Genomic DNA, 15,330 nt, shown 5'->3' with positions numbered 1-15,330 from the left:
TTGAAGTTTATTAATAAGAAACAAATTTGACTCCATTTTGCCACTACAGTTTAACTGCAGTTTAACTACCTTGCTAAGATACATCTCATTTTGACCCCAGATTTTAGGAAAGGTGTGTAGAGCTAGTGATAAACATGGCCCAAGCACGCACGGAGCTAAATGTATCATGACAAATGCAAATTGGGAAAGCAATAATAGAAAAAACTATATCAGTGAGAACTAAGGAAGCAGTGGATAAATGAAGAATCAGGGGTAAAATAAAAAAATTAAGTCCCTACTATTTTGAGGGATTAAAAAAAATAAATGTATTTCAAGAACATTCGCACCTGCTAAGGAGTAAAATGATTTAAAACATTGGCGTGCCTTCAGGTTTTTAAGCGTTTCACCTGAAGAATTAAAGAAGAAACATTCTCATGGTATCCTACAAGGTGTATTATACTAGAAAATGCCCGTTCCAGCCTTAGCTGTCTGAAAATCAGCAATATCCCTCCTATCTGAGGGAAGAGTTTTAAGTCACAAATGTAGTATTTTACACATGTAAAGATAAATGCAGCCATATCTGAACAGGGTCCCCGAGTATCTTTGACTTTCTGTGAGATAATCCAGGAACAAAGAGCCTGATGAAAATGGCCGATGGTACCGCAAACCCCAGGCAGGTGATGAAGGCTCCCCGTGCTGTGTGTATTAGCTACCAATTTCTAAGTAACAAAGGGCCCCAAAACCTAGTGGCTTCAGACAACAGTAAACATCATCTCACAGTTTCTGTCACAATTTGAGAGCAGCTTCACCCGGTGGTTCTGGCTTACCGTCTTTGATGTGGATTCAGGCCTGGTGTCGGGGGCACTGCTGGGGGACCTGCCTCCAAGGCGGCTCCTCACGTGGTTTACAGGACTCCCTACTGTTGGCTGGAGGCCTCAGGTCAGCATCACTGAGCCTGCTCACAGGTGACTTGAGTGACCTCACAACAAGGAAGCCTGCTTCCCCAGAGCGAGGGATCCAAGACAGAGCCTGGGGCAAGCTGCAGTTCTTTTATGATCTAGGCTTGCAAATTCATTGCTGTAATTCCTGCAGCAACCTCTTGGTGACACAGATCAGCCCCACCCAGTGGAGTGTGGATGATAGAAGAGAGTAAGTTCCAGGAGGTTTGGGTCTCTCTGGCGCCATCTTGGAAGCTGACTACCACACTGTCAAGGCAAAGGATAGGAGAAGCAACTTCAAGCGCCTTCCGAGATCGTCTAGAATATATTTGCAGTGTCGAATTAAATTTAAATTCACACAGTATAGTTAGGACTCTAAAGTAACTTAAATACCTAAACTTAAAAATGTAAAAGCATATGTAAATTGCATGGTATACCAATTATTTTTATAAGAAATAGGAAAACATGACTTTTTCATCCTGGACAGGCTAAGCAGAAGCAAAGAAGCAGACATGGTAAATGGATATTGCGGAGAGTGCAGTCAATACCTGAGGGGTTTGGGGGGAGTTTTTTGGATGAGAGTTATTAGGTTTGTAGACAGTAAAGATCTGTTAACTTTTAGTTCAGCTTTGGCCATTCATTCAAAAAAATGTGTATTCTCTGTTAATAACATATCCTAGCTCTTTACTCTCTGAGGATGATAATAATGTGAATAATCATTAGGAGGAGAGGAATTTCTAGATGGAAAGGTAGCAGCTATCAGCTGCTTTCCCAATCTTCAGCATCTTCCTCTGAACCTGCCACTAGGGCTGAAGCATTCACAAACGCATCCCGTCTTTGAAAATAACCACAGGTCCCGGAATTCAATGCCACCATCCAATTCTGAAACCTGCCCTTTCTCCCTTTCATAGCCAAGATTCTAGAAAGGTTGTTCCTCACGATCTGACTAGTCTTCCCTGTTTTCTCTCCCTCCTCAAATCCTCACTTTCTGCCACCCACCTCCACCATGTCGCAGAACTCATGCTTGCTCAGCTCGCCAACTGCCTTGCTCCCAGATCTGTGTATGACTAAGCCTCTGCATCCTTACCTCTCACAGCTCAGTATGGTTGGCCAGTTGACCTTGCCGTCCTGCTTAAAGAATTCTCCCTCACTGTAGACTCCATGACATCATACTCCTTTTCTCCTCTTACCATGTCCTGGCCATTTTCCCTTCCCTAAATCTAGCCTCTCTGTAAAGGAGTGTTTTCAGAGCTCTCTCCTAGCTCCTCTCTGTTCTCTCCACTTCTCATTCAGGATTTTAGTTACCATCTGTGTGAAGCTAAGGTGCAGAACTCAGCCGGGGCACCCGGGGGGCTCAGTCAGTTGAGCGTCTGACTCTTGATTTCAGCTCAGGTCGTGATCTCATGGGTCATGGGATCGAGCCTCTCATTAGGCTCCATGCTGGGTGTGGAGTCCACTTGAGATTCTCTCTCTCCCTCTCCCCCATGTCCACTCACCCTCTCTTTCTCTGTCAAATAAATAAATAAATCTTCAAAAAAGAAAAAAAAAAGGAGGAAAACTCAACCATAGCTTTCCATTCTCACTCACCTAATGTATATCTTCTGCTTGGATGCTCCACCTATACCACCATCAAACTCAACACAACCAGAGTTGAACTGGCCATCTTCCCCTACAAGCTTGTTTTGATTTGTTCAGAGCTAGGTTTGAGCCCCCTTATCAACCAGAAACTGGGTCTTCCTTGACGCCTCCCTCTCCTAGACACACTGCCCACCATATCCGATGTTCATCCAACATACCTGGTTCATCCTTCTTACATTTCTCCCATATCTGTCTAGTTCTCTATTGCACCTGACAATACTGTCCACAAGGCTCTGGATGAAAGGGCTGTGATTCTAACTGACATGCCTACTCCAGGTTGCTGGGGCCCGAATGATCTAGGTCGGGTACCTGAATGATCCCACAGAGTACCTTGCTTCCTCTCCTATAACCCTTTGCACATTGCATCACAATTACCTGTTTACATTTTGAACCTCCTGGCTGCCAAGTAACTTTCGGACCATTGTAAGACATTTACAGCCAGCCTATCTGTGGGCGCCTTCACCCACTACAAGATTGGACCACCGGAAGCATGGTGGAGGTTGTCAACAAGTGGGTTCAACGTCCATTCGCACATTCTCCCTCCCAATTCTGCCTTGGATCAGACACTCTCTCTGAGCTTTTTCATCTTGGACCAGGCTCAGCTTCTGTGATCCTTGCTGCTACAGGGTGCTCTGGGGGAAATAGGGAAGGTTTGATGGCACCATCTGAACAGAATGGAGAGTGCGGAAGCCCCTGCAGCCCTGATTTTCTTGGACCAGAGAGTTTTCCCCCAGCTTTTGTCATCGGCAGAGGACCAAGTCTTTCCTCCAAGGTGAAGCCGCTAGCCTTGTGCTTGGCACAGTGAATGGGGTACGGCCAACAGCAGAAAGCCAACTGTTTTCTGCCTAAGATCAGGCAGGCCAGTGCCACATTACTTTTTTTATTGTGGCAAAATATACCTAACATAACACAGTTTTAACCATTTTTAATTGTCCAGCACGGTGGCGTCAAGCACCTTCCCATTGCTCTGCAACTATCACCACCATCCATCCCCAGAACTTTCTCTTCATCCCAGACTGGGAGCTCAGTACCCATTCAGCAGCAGCTTCCTTCCCCCACTTCCGCCTCTGGCACCCACCCTCCTAGTTCCTGTCTCTAGGGTTTGACTACTCTAGGGATCCCATGTAAGTGGAACCATACAGTATTTGTCCTCTTATGTCTGGCTTATTTCACTCAGCATCATGTCTTCAAGGTTCATCCATATTGTATCATGTATCAGAATTCTATTTCTTTTATTTTTTTAATTATTTTTATTAACATATAATGTATTTCTTGTTTCCGGTGAATTCCATTTCTTTTAAAGATTGAATAATATTTCATTGTAGTTATATACCCTATTTCTTTATCTATCTATCCCTTAGTGGACATTTGGGTTGTTTCTACCTTTTGATTATTGTGAATAATGGTGCCATGGACATGGGTGTACAAATACCGGTTTGAGTCCCTGCCTCCAGTTCTTTGGGATGTATTCCCAGCAGGGGACTTGGCGGGCCATCCGGTCATCCTGTTTCATCTGTTGAAGAACCACCGTACCGTTTCCTAGAGTGGCTGCACCGTTTTCCATTCGCACCTGCAATGCGCAAGTGTTCCAGTTTCTTCGCACCCTTGACAACACCTGTTACTTCCTATTTTTTTGATAATGGCCATCCAAAGGGGTATGAAGTGGCAGTCAGTTTTGTTTCAGGGTATATCTTAAACCATATTATCTGAATCTCCAGCTGCTGGCAGGAATTTCAGGCATCTTTGTGAGGCCTTTATACAAATCAGAAGCATGTTGTTGTATGGAAAAGTGATAATGCACATCCTGGTGCTGTGTTTCTCTATGCTGGCCCTTGAAGGTTAATGAAACACAGATACGGCTCAGAGAAACCTGACGTCCATCCCACTAGCACGTACGTCCCATGGAGGGAAGCTTTTCCAGACTTGTCACCAGCTAACCGCCCCCCTCCACACACGCGCGCGCTTATTATCACTGTGATTGGACATTGCTAGTGTCCTTCCTTATTTGTTTAATGCATACCCCCACCTACACTCCAAGCTTGAGGGAGATGCACCATGTCTGCTTCATCCTGGCAAAGAGTAAGTCATTCAGAACCTTTTGTTAAGTACTCTTTCTTTTAAGAAGATTGTTATTCTTTCTTCGAATCAGTAAAAATAGAATTTGCTTTTATTATTTGGCTGCCAGTACTTTAGGAATTCTTATAATGTAAATGCACGTAACAGTGCAGACAGAAGCATAGTCCATTGATATCTGAGTTATGCCAGCATAGTGAACTCTCAGGACGAATACCACATCAGCCAGGGAGGGAGGGACGGACTGGCCGTGAGGGAATAAAGGCGATCAGTTAAAATGGACTAGAATGGACAGAGTGCATCATGTGGTTTTTTCTTCTCCCATTTTAATTATAAAAACTCAGCATCACACAAAGAACATTTTTAATGGGAAAGTTTAGCAAAATGTTTATGTATTTCCTACCCAGGGGATGACATTTTTCTTGTAAAATACTAATATAAATGTAAAAAATGATAGACTCTTTTAAGGGAAAAAAGTATCATTACTTCTTAACAAATATGAGCTTGCAAACGCTCCTCCCTTGTCCACACAGTATCCTGTATGCTGACATTGTTGGCTTCACCCGGCTGGCCAGTGACTGCTCTCCAGGAGAATTGGTCCACATGCTGAACGAGCTCTTTGGAAAGTTTGACCAAATTGCAAAGGTGAGCAGTAGTGAGTCCCTTCTACTTTGAGGATTTATAAAATCGTGGCTTACTTTTTCTCCCGTCCCTTATCAAGTCTTTGTTTTTTCATAGAGCACCATTTAGGGCTGGTGTTGATAGATTTGTAGGGTTTATGTGCCATTGGGCTCTGATGAGCCTCATTTCTCAGGGTTGAGACATGTTGCAGCATATAATTAGCACAGGTTTGCATCTATTTTTAACAGTCCTGCTTATAGAGAGCTCAGCGCACATATGGTAAATACACTCAAGATGGTGAGTTTAAGATGCACATCCTTCTGCACAGTGCTGTTCTAAGTTCCTCTTTTTAGGCATTTCTGTGTCAGGAGTTGGAAACATGATTGCCTGTCATCCAGTAGCAACTATTCATGTGTTCAGCACCCTGGGAGAACCCCTGAAGTAGGATGCATGTTTCCCACCCTAGCCTTTTACTAACTCTCGTCTCATTGACATCCATTGACCCTTTTGCCTCTTGGAGAGAAACGTAAGTTCCGTATTGGCCGTTCGTACGCTCATGGAGAGGAAATGGTGACAGGCAATCTAAAACCATACTAGAACTTGCATATTTACTGGAACCATGAGGATTGCTGGTGGGAACAGTGATAAAAATTATTTCCTCCCTTGCCAGCCCTTTACTTCCACCTCATAAAGCATTACCAGTCAGCCTCATTCTTTCTTTGAATTATTTCCAACAAAAAATACTTCATTATGCTTATTAAAATGAATTATTTATATATGGAAGAGAGAGTTGGTTCCAAATTTAGTTCCCTGCAAGATTCATCTCACTTTTAAACCATACAGAACATTCCAGGCAAGCCTCTTAGGAATAAATGATGTTCACAGGGTCACTCCTGGTTCAGGCTCCCCCGGAGGTGCCTTCTGCTGCCTGCCTGACCGGGATGGATCTCATTGGAGATTTTTTAAAAAGCAGTTAGAGTATAGCACTGCTTTCTTCTTTTTACCGAACCAAAGGAAGAGGTTGAGTGTTTTAGGTGCTCATTTTTAGAAAAAGATGATTTAAACTTAAATAATGTCTTAAAAGTTTGAATTAAGAAAAGGTCATTTTTGTCACATTAGGAGGAAACATCCCAATCATGGCGGGTGACAGCATAGCTCCAGTATTAACGTGGCATTCTCCCTCTGTGCAAGCCTCAGTGTCTGAATCTCCCCTTTTCATGAAGACACCAGTCATATTGGATTGGTGACCCACCCTCCTCCTGCACGACCTCATCTTAACTAATTATATCTGCAATGAGGTCAAGTTCATACTGGTGTTAGGCACGCCAGGTGTTAGGACTTCAATATATGAGTTTGGGGAAGACAAAATCCATTGCTCATAACAGAAATACTTAGTGTTTGATGGTTTGAAAAAAGGAATGTCCAGGCAGTATCATATTATAGCCTAGGATGGCTTGGTCCATCCATTGCTGGTCACAGAGGGAGCATGTTTTGGGAACTAGTTTATGCCTCAGGTTTAAATAACAGGGAGGTGGACAGCATCATAAGCCAACAGATAACTCAGCCAATTGAGTAAATTCTACATAAAGCACATAACCAAGCTCAGGAACTCAAAATCATTCACTTATTTTTTAATCTTTTAAACCAGTTTATTGAGGTATAATTGACATATGAAAAACTGTACATATTTAATATATAAAATGTAATGAGCTTGAGGATAAGCATACACCTGGGAAACCATCACCACACTCTGTGCCATACACATATCCACCACATACAGGTGTCCTCTTGCCCCTCTTTATTATTGATGATGATGATGATGATGATGATGATGATGTGATTAAAACACTTAACATCAGCTCTGTCTTCTTAGCACATTCTGAAGTATACAGTACGGTATTGTTAACTAGAGACAATGTTGTACAGTAGATCTCTAGGACTTACTCATCTTACATCACTAAAACTGTGTGCCCTCTGGCGCACGCCCCCCGTTTTCCCCTTCCCTCAGGCCCAGCAAGCACCAGTGTACTCTCTGCTCCTGTGAATTTGACTATTCTAGATTCCCCGTCTAAGTGAGATCATGCAGTATCTACCCTCTGGATGTGTCCTGAATAAAGTCAGGCTAATTTCACTTAGCAAACCCAGTTCAGCAGCACATTTAAAGGACCGTACACAATGACCGACTGGGATTTATTTCTAGGATGCAAGGATGGTTCAACACACAAGTCAATCAACATGATGGACCACATTAGCAGAAAGAAGGGTAGAAATTACATGATCAGTAGGTGCAGAGAAAGCATTTGGTGAAATTAAACACCCTTCCATGATAAAAACTCTTAACTGATAACATACAGAAGAAACTTAACCTCAGCACAATAAAGCCATCTATGAAAAGCCCATAGCTAACATTATATTTGATGGAGGAAAACCGACAGCGTTGTCCCTAAGATTGGGAACACGGCAAGGATGCCTGCTCCCACCACTTCCGTTCAACATAATCCTGGAAGCCCCAGCCAGAACAGTTAGGCAGGCAAAAGAAATAAAAGGCATCCAAATCAGAAAAGAAGTAAAATTATCTCTGTTTGCAGATTACATGACCTTGTGTGAAGAAAACCCTAAAATGTACACAAAATCTATTAGAAGCAATAGGGCGGGGGTGCCTGGACGACTCAGTTAGTTGGGTGTCGATTCTTGATTTCAGCTCAGGTCACGATGTCAGGGTTGTGAGACCGAGCCCCGTGTCTGGCTCGGCAGCCAGCTGGGAATCTGCTTCTCTCCGTCTCTCCTTCTCCCTCCTGCTGCTCCTCCCTCCACTTGCGTGCACACGCTCTCTCTTTCTCTCTTTCAAATAAATAAGTCTTAAAAAAAAAAAGAACTAATAGATTAATTCAGTAAAGTTGCAGGATACAAAATCAATGTACAAAAACCAGTTGTATTTCTTTATACTAGTAGTGAAGTATCTGAGAAGGAAATCAAGAAAACAATCCTATTTACATTATCATGAAAAAGAATAAAATACTAAGGAATAAACTTAACCAAGTAGATGGATGACTTGTACACTGAAAACTGTAAAACATGGATGAAAGAAATCTAAAAAGACACAAATAAATAGAAAGACATCCCATGTTCATGAGTTGGAAGAACTAACATTGCTAAAATGTCCATAATACCCAAAGCTTCTACGGAGTCAATGCAATTCCTATCAAAATCTCCATGGCATCTTTTCCAGAAACAGAAAAAACAATCTAAAATTCACACAGAACCACAGGACACCCCAAATAGCCAAAGCAATTTTAAGCAAGAGCAAAGCTGGAGGCATCACTCTTCCTGATTTCAAAATGAATTACGAAGCTACAGAATCAAAACAGTATGAGACTGGCATTAAAAACAGACACACAGACCAGTGGAACAGAACCAAGGGCCCAGAAATAAACCCATGCATATATGTATATGGTCAACTGATCTTTGATAAGTTTGCCAAGAATTCACTTTTGTTAATCTTAGTGTGTTCTAGATTCAGAATATCTATTTAGGAAGTATGGGATGGAAGCCCTATTAGTATGTAATTGTTTGCCATTTTACTTATGAGATTTTTAATTAGGAATTACTAAGCAAATCATCTCTAGCACCATAGATAAGTGTGAAAAAATGCCCCAGCTTGTGCACCCTCTATCACACAGGGAAAGAAATATGCAAAATCTTCAACAAACCTAACACGTACTTAAGACTAAGAAAATCTTATGTTCATTTTATTATTCCAGATTTGTTCAGTTTATGTATAAGCCTGCATTAGTGTTAAGAAAGACAGGATCTGTGTTTGGTACATCTTTGTGTTTTTTTGATTCTTTGTCTTTTGCCTTTTTTTCTTTTTCTTTTTTTTTCCCTTAGTGAGGAGTCTATAAAGTAACTAGAAAAGTTAGACATGCATGTAGGATTAATGCATATGAATGAAGCTAATCTCAATATCATAATATAAAAACAACCCAGCCAAGAAAAATAATGAGTCCCACTTCATATTAAAACAGTTTAACCTAAGGTCAGAATTAAGTTTTAAATCACTTGGCAGTGTTGAATGGTGGCTTATTGTATTATGGAAATGTTTTTCAGAAGCTATGTTCTTAGGTAAGAATATGCTTCAGCTTTAAAATAAATGAAGAAAACCATGAGCATAGTATGGAATGACATACGATTCTAATTCCAGTCAAGTTCTGATCATCATTCACTGTCCTGGAGGATTCTGCTCTGCATAGAAGATCTCATTTTGCCATCAGTGCTTGGGATATTTGGGCTGGAGAGAATGATCCTGTCATTATACTCCTCTGCTACTGTTAAGAGTAAATCATTCCAGAACGTTCTCTCTGCTTTCCTTTTCTTCCCCTTTTCCTGACTCTTCCTGCTTTGGCAAATAGGCATATGGGTGAGGGTGGTTCATTCTTGTTGGGTCATGAAGGGAAGCCCAACCAGGGCTCATTTCTGTCCCCACAAACCCTAGGTCACTGCAATGCTATGAGTAGAACTAGCATTTGATGAGATTCGGAAAATCTAAACCGCTGTTGAGCGCTGAGTGCAACTGAATGCTGTGATTTTTTTCTTCCAGGAGAATGAATGCATGAGAATAAAAATTTTGGGAGACTGCTACTACTGTGTGTCCGGACTCCCTATATCTCTCCCAAACCATGCCAAGAACTGTGTGAAAATGGGGCTGGACATGTGTGAAGCCATAAAGTAAGTGTAAGGCTTAGTAGGATCCTTTTTAACTGCTTAAGAATCTCAAGTTCTAATTCTCACTCATAACTGTTTCTGTGTTTCTGTCTACTGGGATTAAAAACATTATTGAACCTTTAAATAGAAGTGTGCAGAGACCCAACTATTGGCGTGTGAGTAACTCAGTCCAAAGTAAGACTTCTGGAAGTGTTTTGTATCGTTATGGCTAGCCTTGGATTACAGCAATACCGAGGTAGAAATCTACAGGCAAGGAGAAGTTTGGGTTGTTTCCAAAGTGATTTTTTTTTTCATTTAAATATCTTCTCTAATCTTAAGGAAAAGGTCTGTGCTTTTACCATCTGACAAACAGTTTCTTTTTTTTTTTAAGTTTTTACTTAAATTCCACTTAGTTAACATACAGTATATTAGTTTCAGATATACAATTTAGCGATTCAACACTTCCATACAAACAATTTCTGACAAACAATATGGCTATACTCAAGTTGTCAGGGAGAAGGTAGTTTAAACCACCAGATTGCAATTCATATGAAATTCCAAAATTACTGCATCTAGTCAAAAATTCTCAGCTCTATAAATTTAGTTTTAGTTTGTATACATAGAGTATGTTTTCTGTATTGTATTTATAGTTTCTTTTATCATAATTCTGGAGAAGCTATACTTATGTCGAATAATGTTATGGTTGACGAGTACTAGATAGAAGTGTAAGGTACAAAATTAATTTCTGTTACCAGTGCCATAATGTAGTTCTTTAGTAATGCCCATGGTAGAAGCCAGAATATTCTTATAAATGGTAAATGCTCTTGTTTGTTGATTATATGACTGAAAGATTTTAGTGTATTGGGGTTTTTGATTGCCTATTTTAGTCAAGTGATTTTACTCTATCCTGCACACATTTTTGGTCTAAACAGGACAGGAATTATGTGGTTGGTGCTCTATTTCCTTGTCTCAGTGGTAGAGTAAATGGGGCTCTCAGTGGGAAAGCAGCGAGCCCAGCTGTCACGGGCTTAGCCACCGTGTATGTGGGTCACACGGTGAAGTGAACCAAAAAGATTTGTGGGTGGCTTTCCCAGGGCTGTCTAGGGCTAAACAGTGAAGCCCACAGTGCCTCCAGTAAGTGTGGGAGATCTCAGTGGTCCAGGTCCTCTAGGTCGGCAGGGCGACCACAGACCACTGTAGACAGATCAGCCTTGGGAGGAAGTGAATTAAGTGGAATTGAAGAAAGAACAGAGATGGGAAGGTTAGTCAGTGTGGCCTCCTCTTCCCACACGAAATACATTGTGTGCAAATCACCTTGTCCCTCCCGCGTCTTCCCCAAAGTAACTCATTTGTCTTCTCTGACATGAAAAATAGTTTTACTTTGTTTCAGAAGTAATTAACTATTTCCCACACTCTGGGTCTAGACAGTGTAAGTGAATTTAATCAGTAAAACTAATAGGTTTTCTCAAACATATTACCTGCCTCCGGAGGCACTCTCGGTGTGGGTTTCCAGCATGGGATGAAATGGGTTCTGGTGGGAGAAAGGGCTTTTTTAATGTCCTTATTATGCACATCAGTAATATATCGGATTACTGAAGTTTGATTTCTTCTTTTGGGTCAACTGCTTCCCAGTTCTGTTTACGTTATTCCAGCACGTTGAAGAGCCTTTAGGAGAGAGAATACTTATATTCTGCCCACTGACACATCACCAGCTCATCAGTAATATTTTTTTCTGTTATATTTTTTTATCATGGTAAAATAATACATAACTATTGCCCCCTAACATTTTTACACATACAATTAAGTGGCATTAAGTACATTTGAACTGTGCACAACCTGCACCACGGTCCACTTCCAAGACCTTGTCATCATCCCAGACAGAAACTTCATACCCATTAAGCAATAACTCTCCCTTACCCTCTCTTCCCAGCCCCTGGCAACCCCTTCTCCACTTTTGGTCTCTGCGAATTTGCCTTTTCTAGATGCGTCATATGTGTGGAATCACGCAATATTTATTGGTTAGTGTTTGGCTTATTTCACATAGTGTAAGGTTTTCAAGTCTCATCCACATTGTGGAATGTGTCAGCACTTCATTCCTTTCAATGGTGGAATAATTAATCCCATTGTATGAGGATACCACGTTTTATTTATCCATCTGTGATGGATGCCGAGGTAATATCTCATGTGTCCAGAATCTCAGCAACATTAGAAGATTTGAGGAAACTTTCCAGGACTCTTGCCTGTAACTAAACTTATCAAGTCAGGCGATGGTTGTATGTCTCTGTGCTCTGCACTCATTGACCGAGGGTGTCCACATTCTCTCTCTGTATCTCTCTCTAAATCACCTGTTCAGCTCCTATGCATTCGACACAGTGATCAGTATTAGGTTGTTTTCTTGTACTTCCAGAACGGGCAGGAACAGAGAGGGCATCTCAGCCAATGTCAGGGATTTGTTCTTCTAACATACAGGGCACGTATTTTCACTCACATGTATTAAACCGTAAAGTGAGGATGAATATGAGAATTCTAATTTTTTAAGGTAGTGGAGAGAAAGAGTACACTTGGAATTTTGCCAGATTACCTCAGGTTTTTGCTAGGATCCATGATCACTGGGCTGTACTTTTTCTCCGGGTTTGGACCCCCACACGTGTTCAGCACCTCATTCTCTGTTAGCTAAAACACTGACACAGAGCATGTCAGCGGAGGTTTGGAATATTCCCAGTGCTTAGAGAGATTTTTTTTTTTCCCTGTCATGAAAATGTAAACTGTTCTTAATCGAGGAGGTAATATGCAGAGCCCTGACTTTGTAAGTGATTAGGGTTCCTCTTAAACTGGGAAGATTGTCTTCTATTGTCGAAGCTTTAAGCAACTATTTCGATATTTTTCTATAGATCACACAAGTTGCATCCAAATGCATTAAAACATGTGGTCAGTGAATTCATCTGAACCCTTGATCAACCCATTTTTCTAAAAAAGACACAAAGGACATGGAGATGGTTTTAATGAGGGTATTATGTGAAGCACAGTAAGTCAGAAAAAGACAAATACCATATGATTTCACTCATATGTGGAATTAAAGAAACAAAACATGAACATAGGGGAAAGGAAAGAAAAATAAAATAAGATAAAAACAGAGAGGGAGGCAAACCACAAGAGAATCTTAACTCTAGAAAACAAACTGAGGGTTGCTGGAGGGGAGGTGGGGGGGGATGGGGTAACTGGGGGATGGGCATTAAGGAGGGCACGTGATGTGATGAGCACTGGGTGTTATATGCAACTGAGGAATCACTGAACTCTACCTCTGAAACTAATAATACAGTATATGTTAATTAAATTGAACTTAAATTAAAAATCTTTTTAGGGGCGCCTGGGTGGCTCAGTCATTGAGTATCTGCCTTTGGCACAGGTCATGGTCCCAGGGTCCTGGGATCGAGCCCCACATCGGGCTCCCTGCTCGGCAGGAGGCCTGCTTCTCCCTCTCCCACTCCCCCTGCTTGTGTTCCCTCTCTCGCTGTGTCTCTCTCTGTCAAATAAATAAATAGTCTTTAAATAAAAAAAAATCTTCGGGCGCCTGGGTGGCTCAGTTGGTTAAGCGACTGCCTTCGGCTCAGGTCATGATCCTGGAGTCCTGGGATCGAGTCCCGCATCGGGCTCCCTGCTCGGTGGGGAGTCTGCTTCTCCCTCGGACCCTCCCCCCCTCTCATGCTCTCTCTCTATCTCATTCTCTCTTTCAAATAAATAAATAAAATCTTTTAAAAAAATTAAAAAATAAATAAAAATTAAAAAAAATCTTTTTAAAAAAGTCAAATCATTCACCAACCGGTTCTGTCAAAATGGCCAACTAGAGAGTATGTCATCCACCCTTCTTTCCCTCTTGATTTTCTACTGACCGTATTTGGTCAACAGAAATGTCACGTGGTTGGATGTGGTTCAATAACAGAAAATCTTAAGAACAATTACAGGTTTGATGGCAAGTTTTTCAGGATCATTATTTCCCAAAGACAGAAGCACAGTAAAATCCTTCGGAAATGACCTGTGTCAATTAGGAAACTTTTACCAAGTGTCCATGTTGTACCAAACCCCTGATGGATATATAGGCGTGTGTCCTCACGGGGCTGACTGAGAGCAGATGTGGACACCAGCAGGGAAGGCTGAGTACACTCAGGAAGGCTGAGCACCACGGAGGGGTGCTCACATCAAGCTAGGAGGGACCAGAATGAGGTGCCTTCCCAGATGAGGTCATGCCTCAGCCACTGATGGAAAACCAATGCCAACTGGCCACGTGGCACCAGTGCCCTGTCAGGAGCTGGAGGCTCAGGGCAGAGAGCAGCAGAGAGAAGAGCCATCTTGAGCAGAGGCCCAGAGTTGAGGACCATACGGTGCCCAGGCAGCCATAAGCCGATAGAGGATGGAGCGATAAGGGGCAGCCCTCCAGGGTCATGTTGAGGCTCTGCCCATCGTGTGGGCAGGAGTGAAGGGTCTGGAGGACTTGCGTGGTCCCAAATAGGTTGTGATCTTTTTTGTGAAAAAACAAAACAGGATGATAGGGAAGGAGGAAGGGATGGGAGGAGAGGGGGTAGGAGGGGAGGGAACGGCTCTGTAGATCCCTTTTCCAGGAGGTCCTTTCTTTTTACATTGTGGATCCATTTCTTGTCACTTCTTATCACTTCCAGCATGCTCAAGTGATGTCGCTGTACCACTGAAGCATGACATCCATGCCAGTGGCATTTTGAGATGCTTATTTACTGCGGCCCACAGCTGGTAACCTCCGCCCTGCTGGGTTGCTATCGATGTCTTCACTTCCCTCCACATTTGCTCTGGGACAATGCTTTCCTGACCTCCCTGCATACTTCCTCTGCAGAACTATTTCACTGATAAATACATTTAGTTGGCAGAAATCAATAAGCTTTTCCATTTTCCATTCAAAGAAGTTCTTCGTTTGTCTCTGTAAATGAGTTACTGATCAGGTCCTAAAGTATTTTTAAAACTATTGTTTTTAATTAGTTTCTTTTTAATGATACCTTCCTTACGCATGATTAAAACTTTTTAAAGAGTTTTGTTGTTGTTGTTTTTGTTAAAGACTATGCACAATGAAATGCTTTAAACTCATGGTTAGTTTTTTTTTGTTTGTTTGTTTTTTGAGAAATCCCTATTCAGGCTGAAGTCATTAGGCTCACAAATACGGTGTATTGTCTCTTTTTTTTTTTTTAAGATTTTATTTATTTGAGAGAGAGAGAATGAGAGACAGAGAACATGAGAGGGAAGAGGGTCAGAGAGAGAAGCAGACTCCCCGCTGAGCAGGGAGCCCCACGTGGGACTCGATCCCAGGACTCCAGGATCATGACCTGAGCTGAAGGCAGTCGCTTAACCAACTGAGCCA

At 41.9% G+C, this 15,330-nt stretch overlaps 1 protein-coding gene across 1 annotated transcript in view; it reads left to right on the top strand.

The window, feature by feature from the left end:
* ADCY2 (adenylate cyclase 2) overlaps positions 1-15,330 on the top strand; it is a 400,165-nt gene that overhangs the window by 274,095 nt on the left and 110,740 nt on the right. Inside the window, exons 6-7 of the mRNA XM_088023724.1 lie at positions 5,162-5,273; positions 9,847-9,974. Coding sequence (XP_087879850.1) covers positions 5,162-5,273; positions 9,847-9,974 — 240 coding nt within the window. The remainder of the gene's footprint in view (positions 1-5,161; positions 5,274-9,846; positions 9,975-15,330) is intronic.

This window comes from Eumetopias jubatus, unplaced genomic scaffold (assembly GCF_037043125.1).
Source record: "Eumetopias jubatus isolate StellerSeaLion01/CBP00866 unplaced genomic scaffold, mEumJub1_p1.0 scaffold_5, whole genome shotgun sequence".
NCBI classification, from domain to species: domain Eukaryota; kingdom Metazoa; phylum Chordata; class Mammalia; order Carnivora; family Otariidae; genus Eumetopias; species Eumetopias jubatus.
This window is presented reverse-complemented; position numbering and strand designations above follow the sequence as displayed.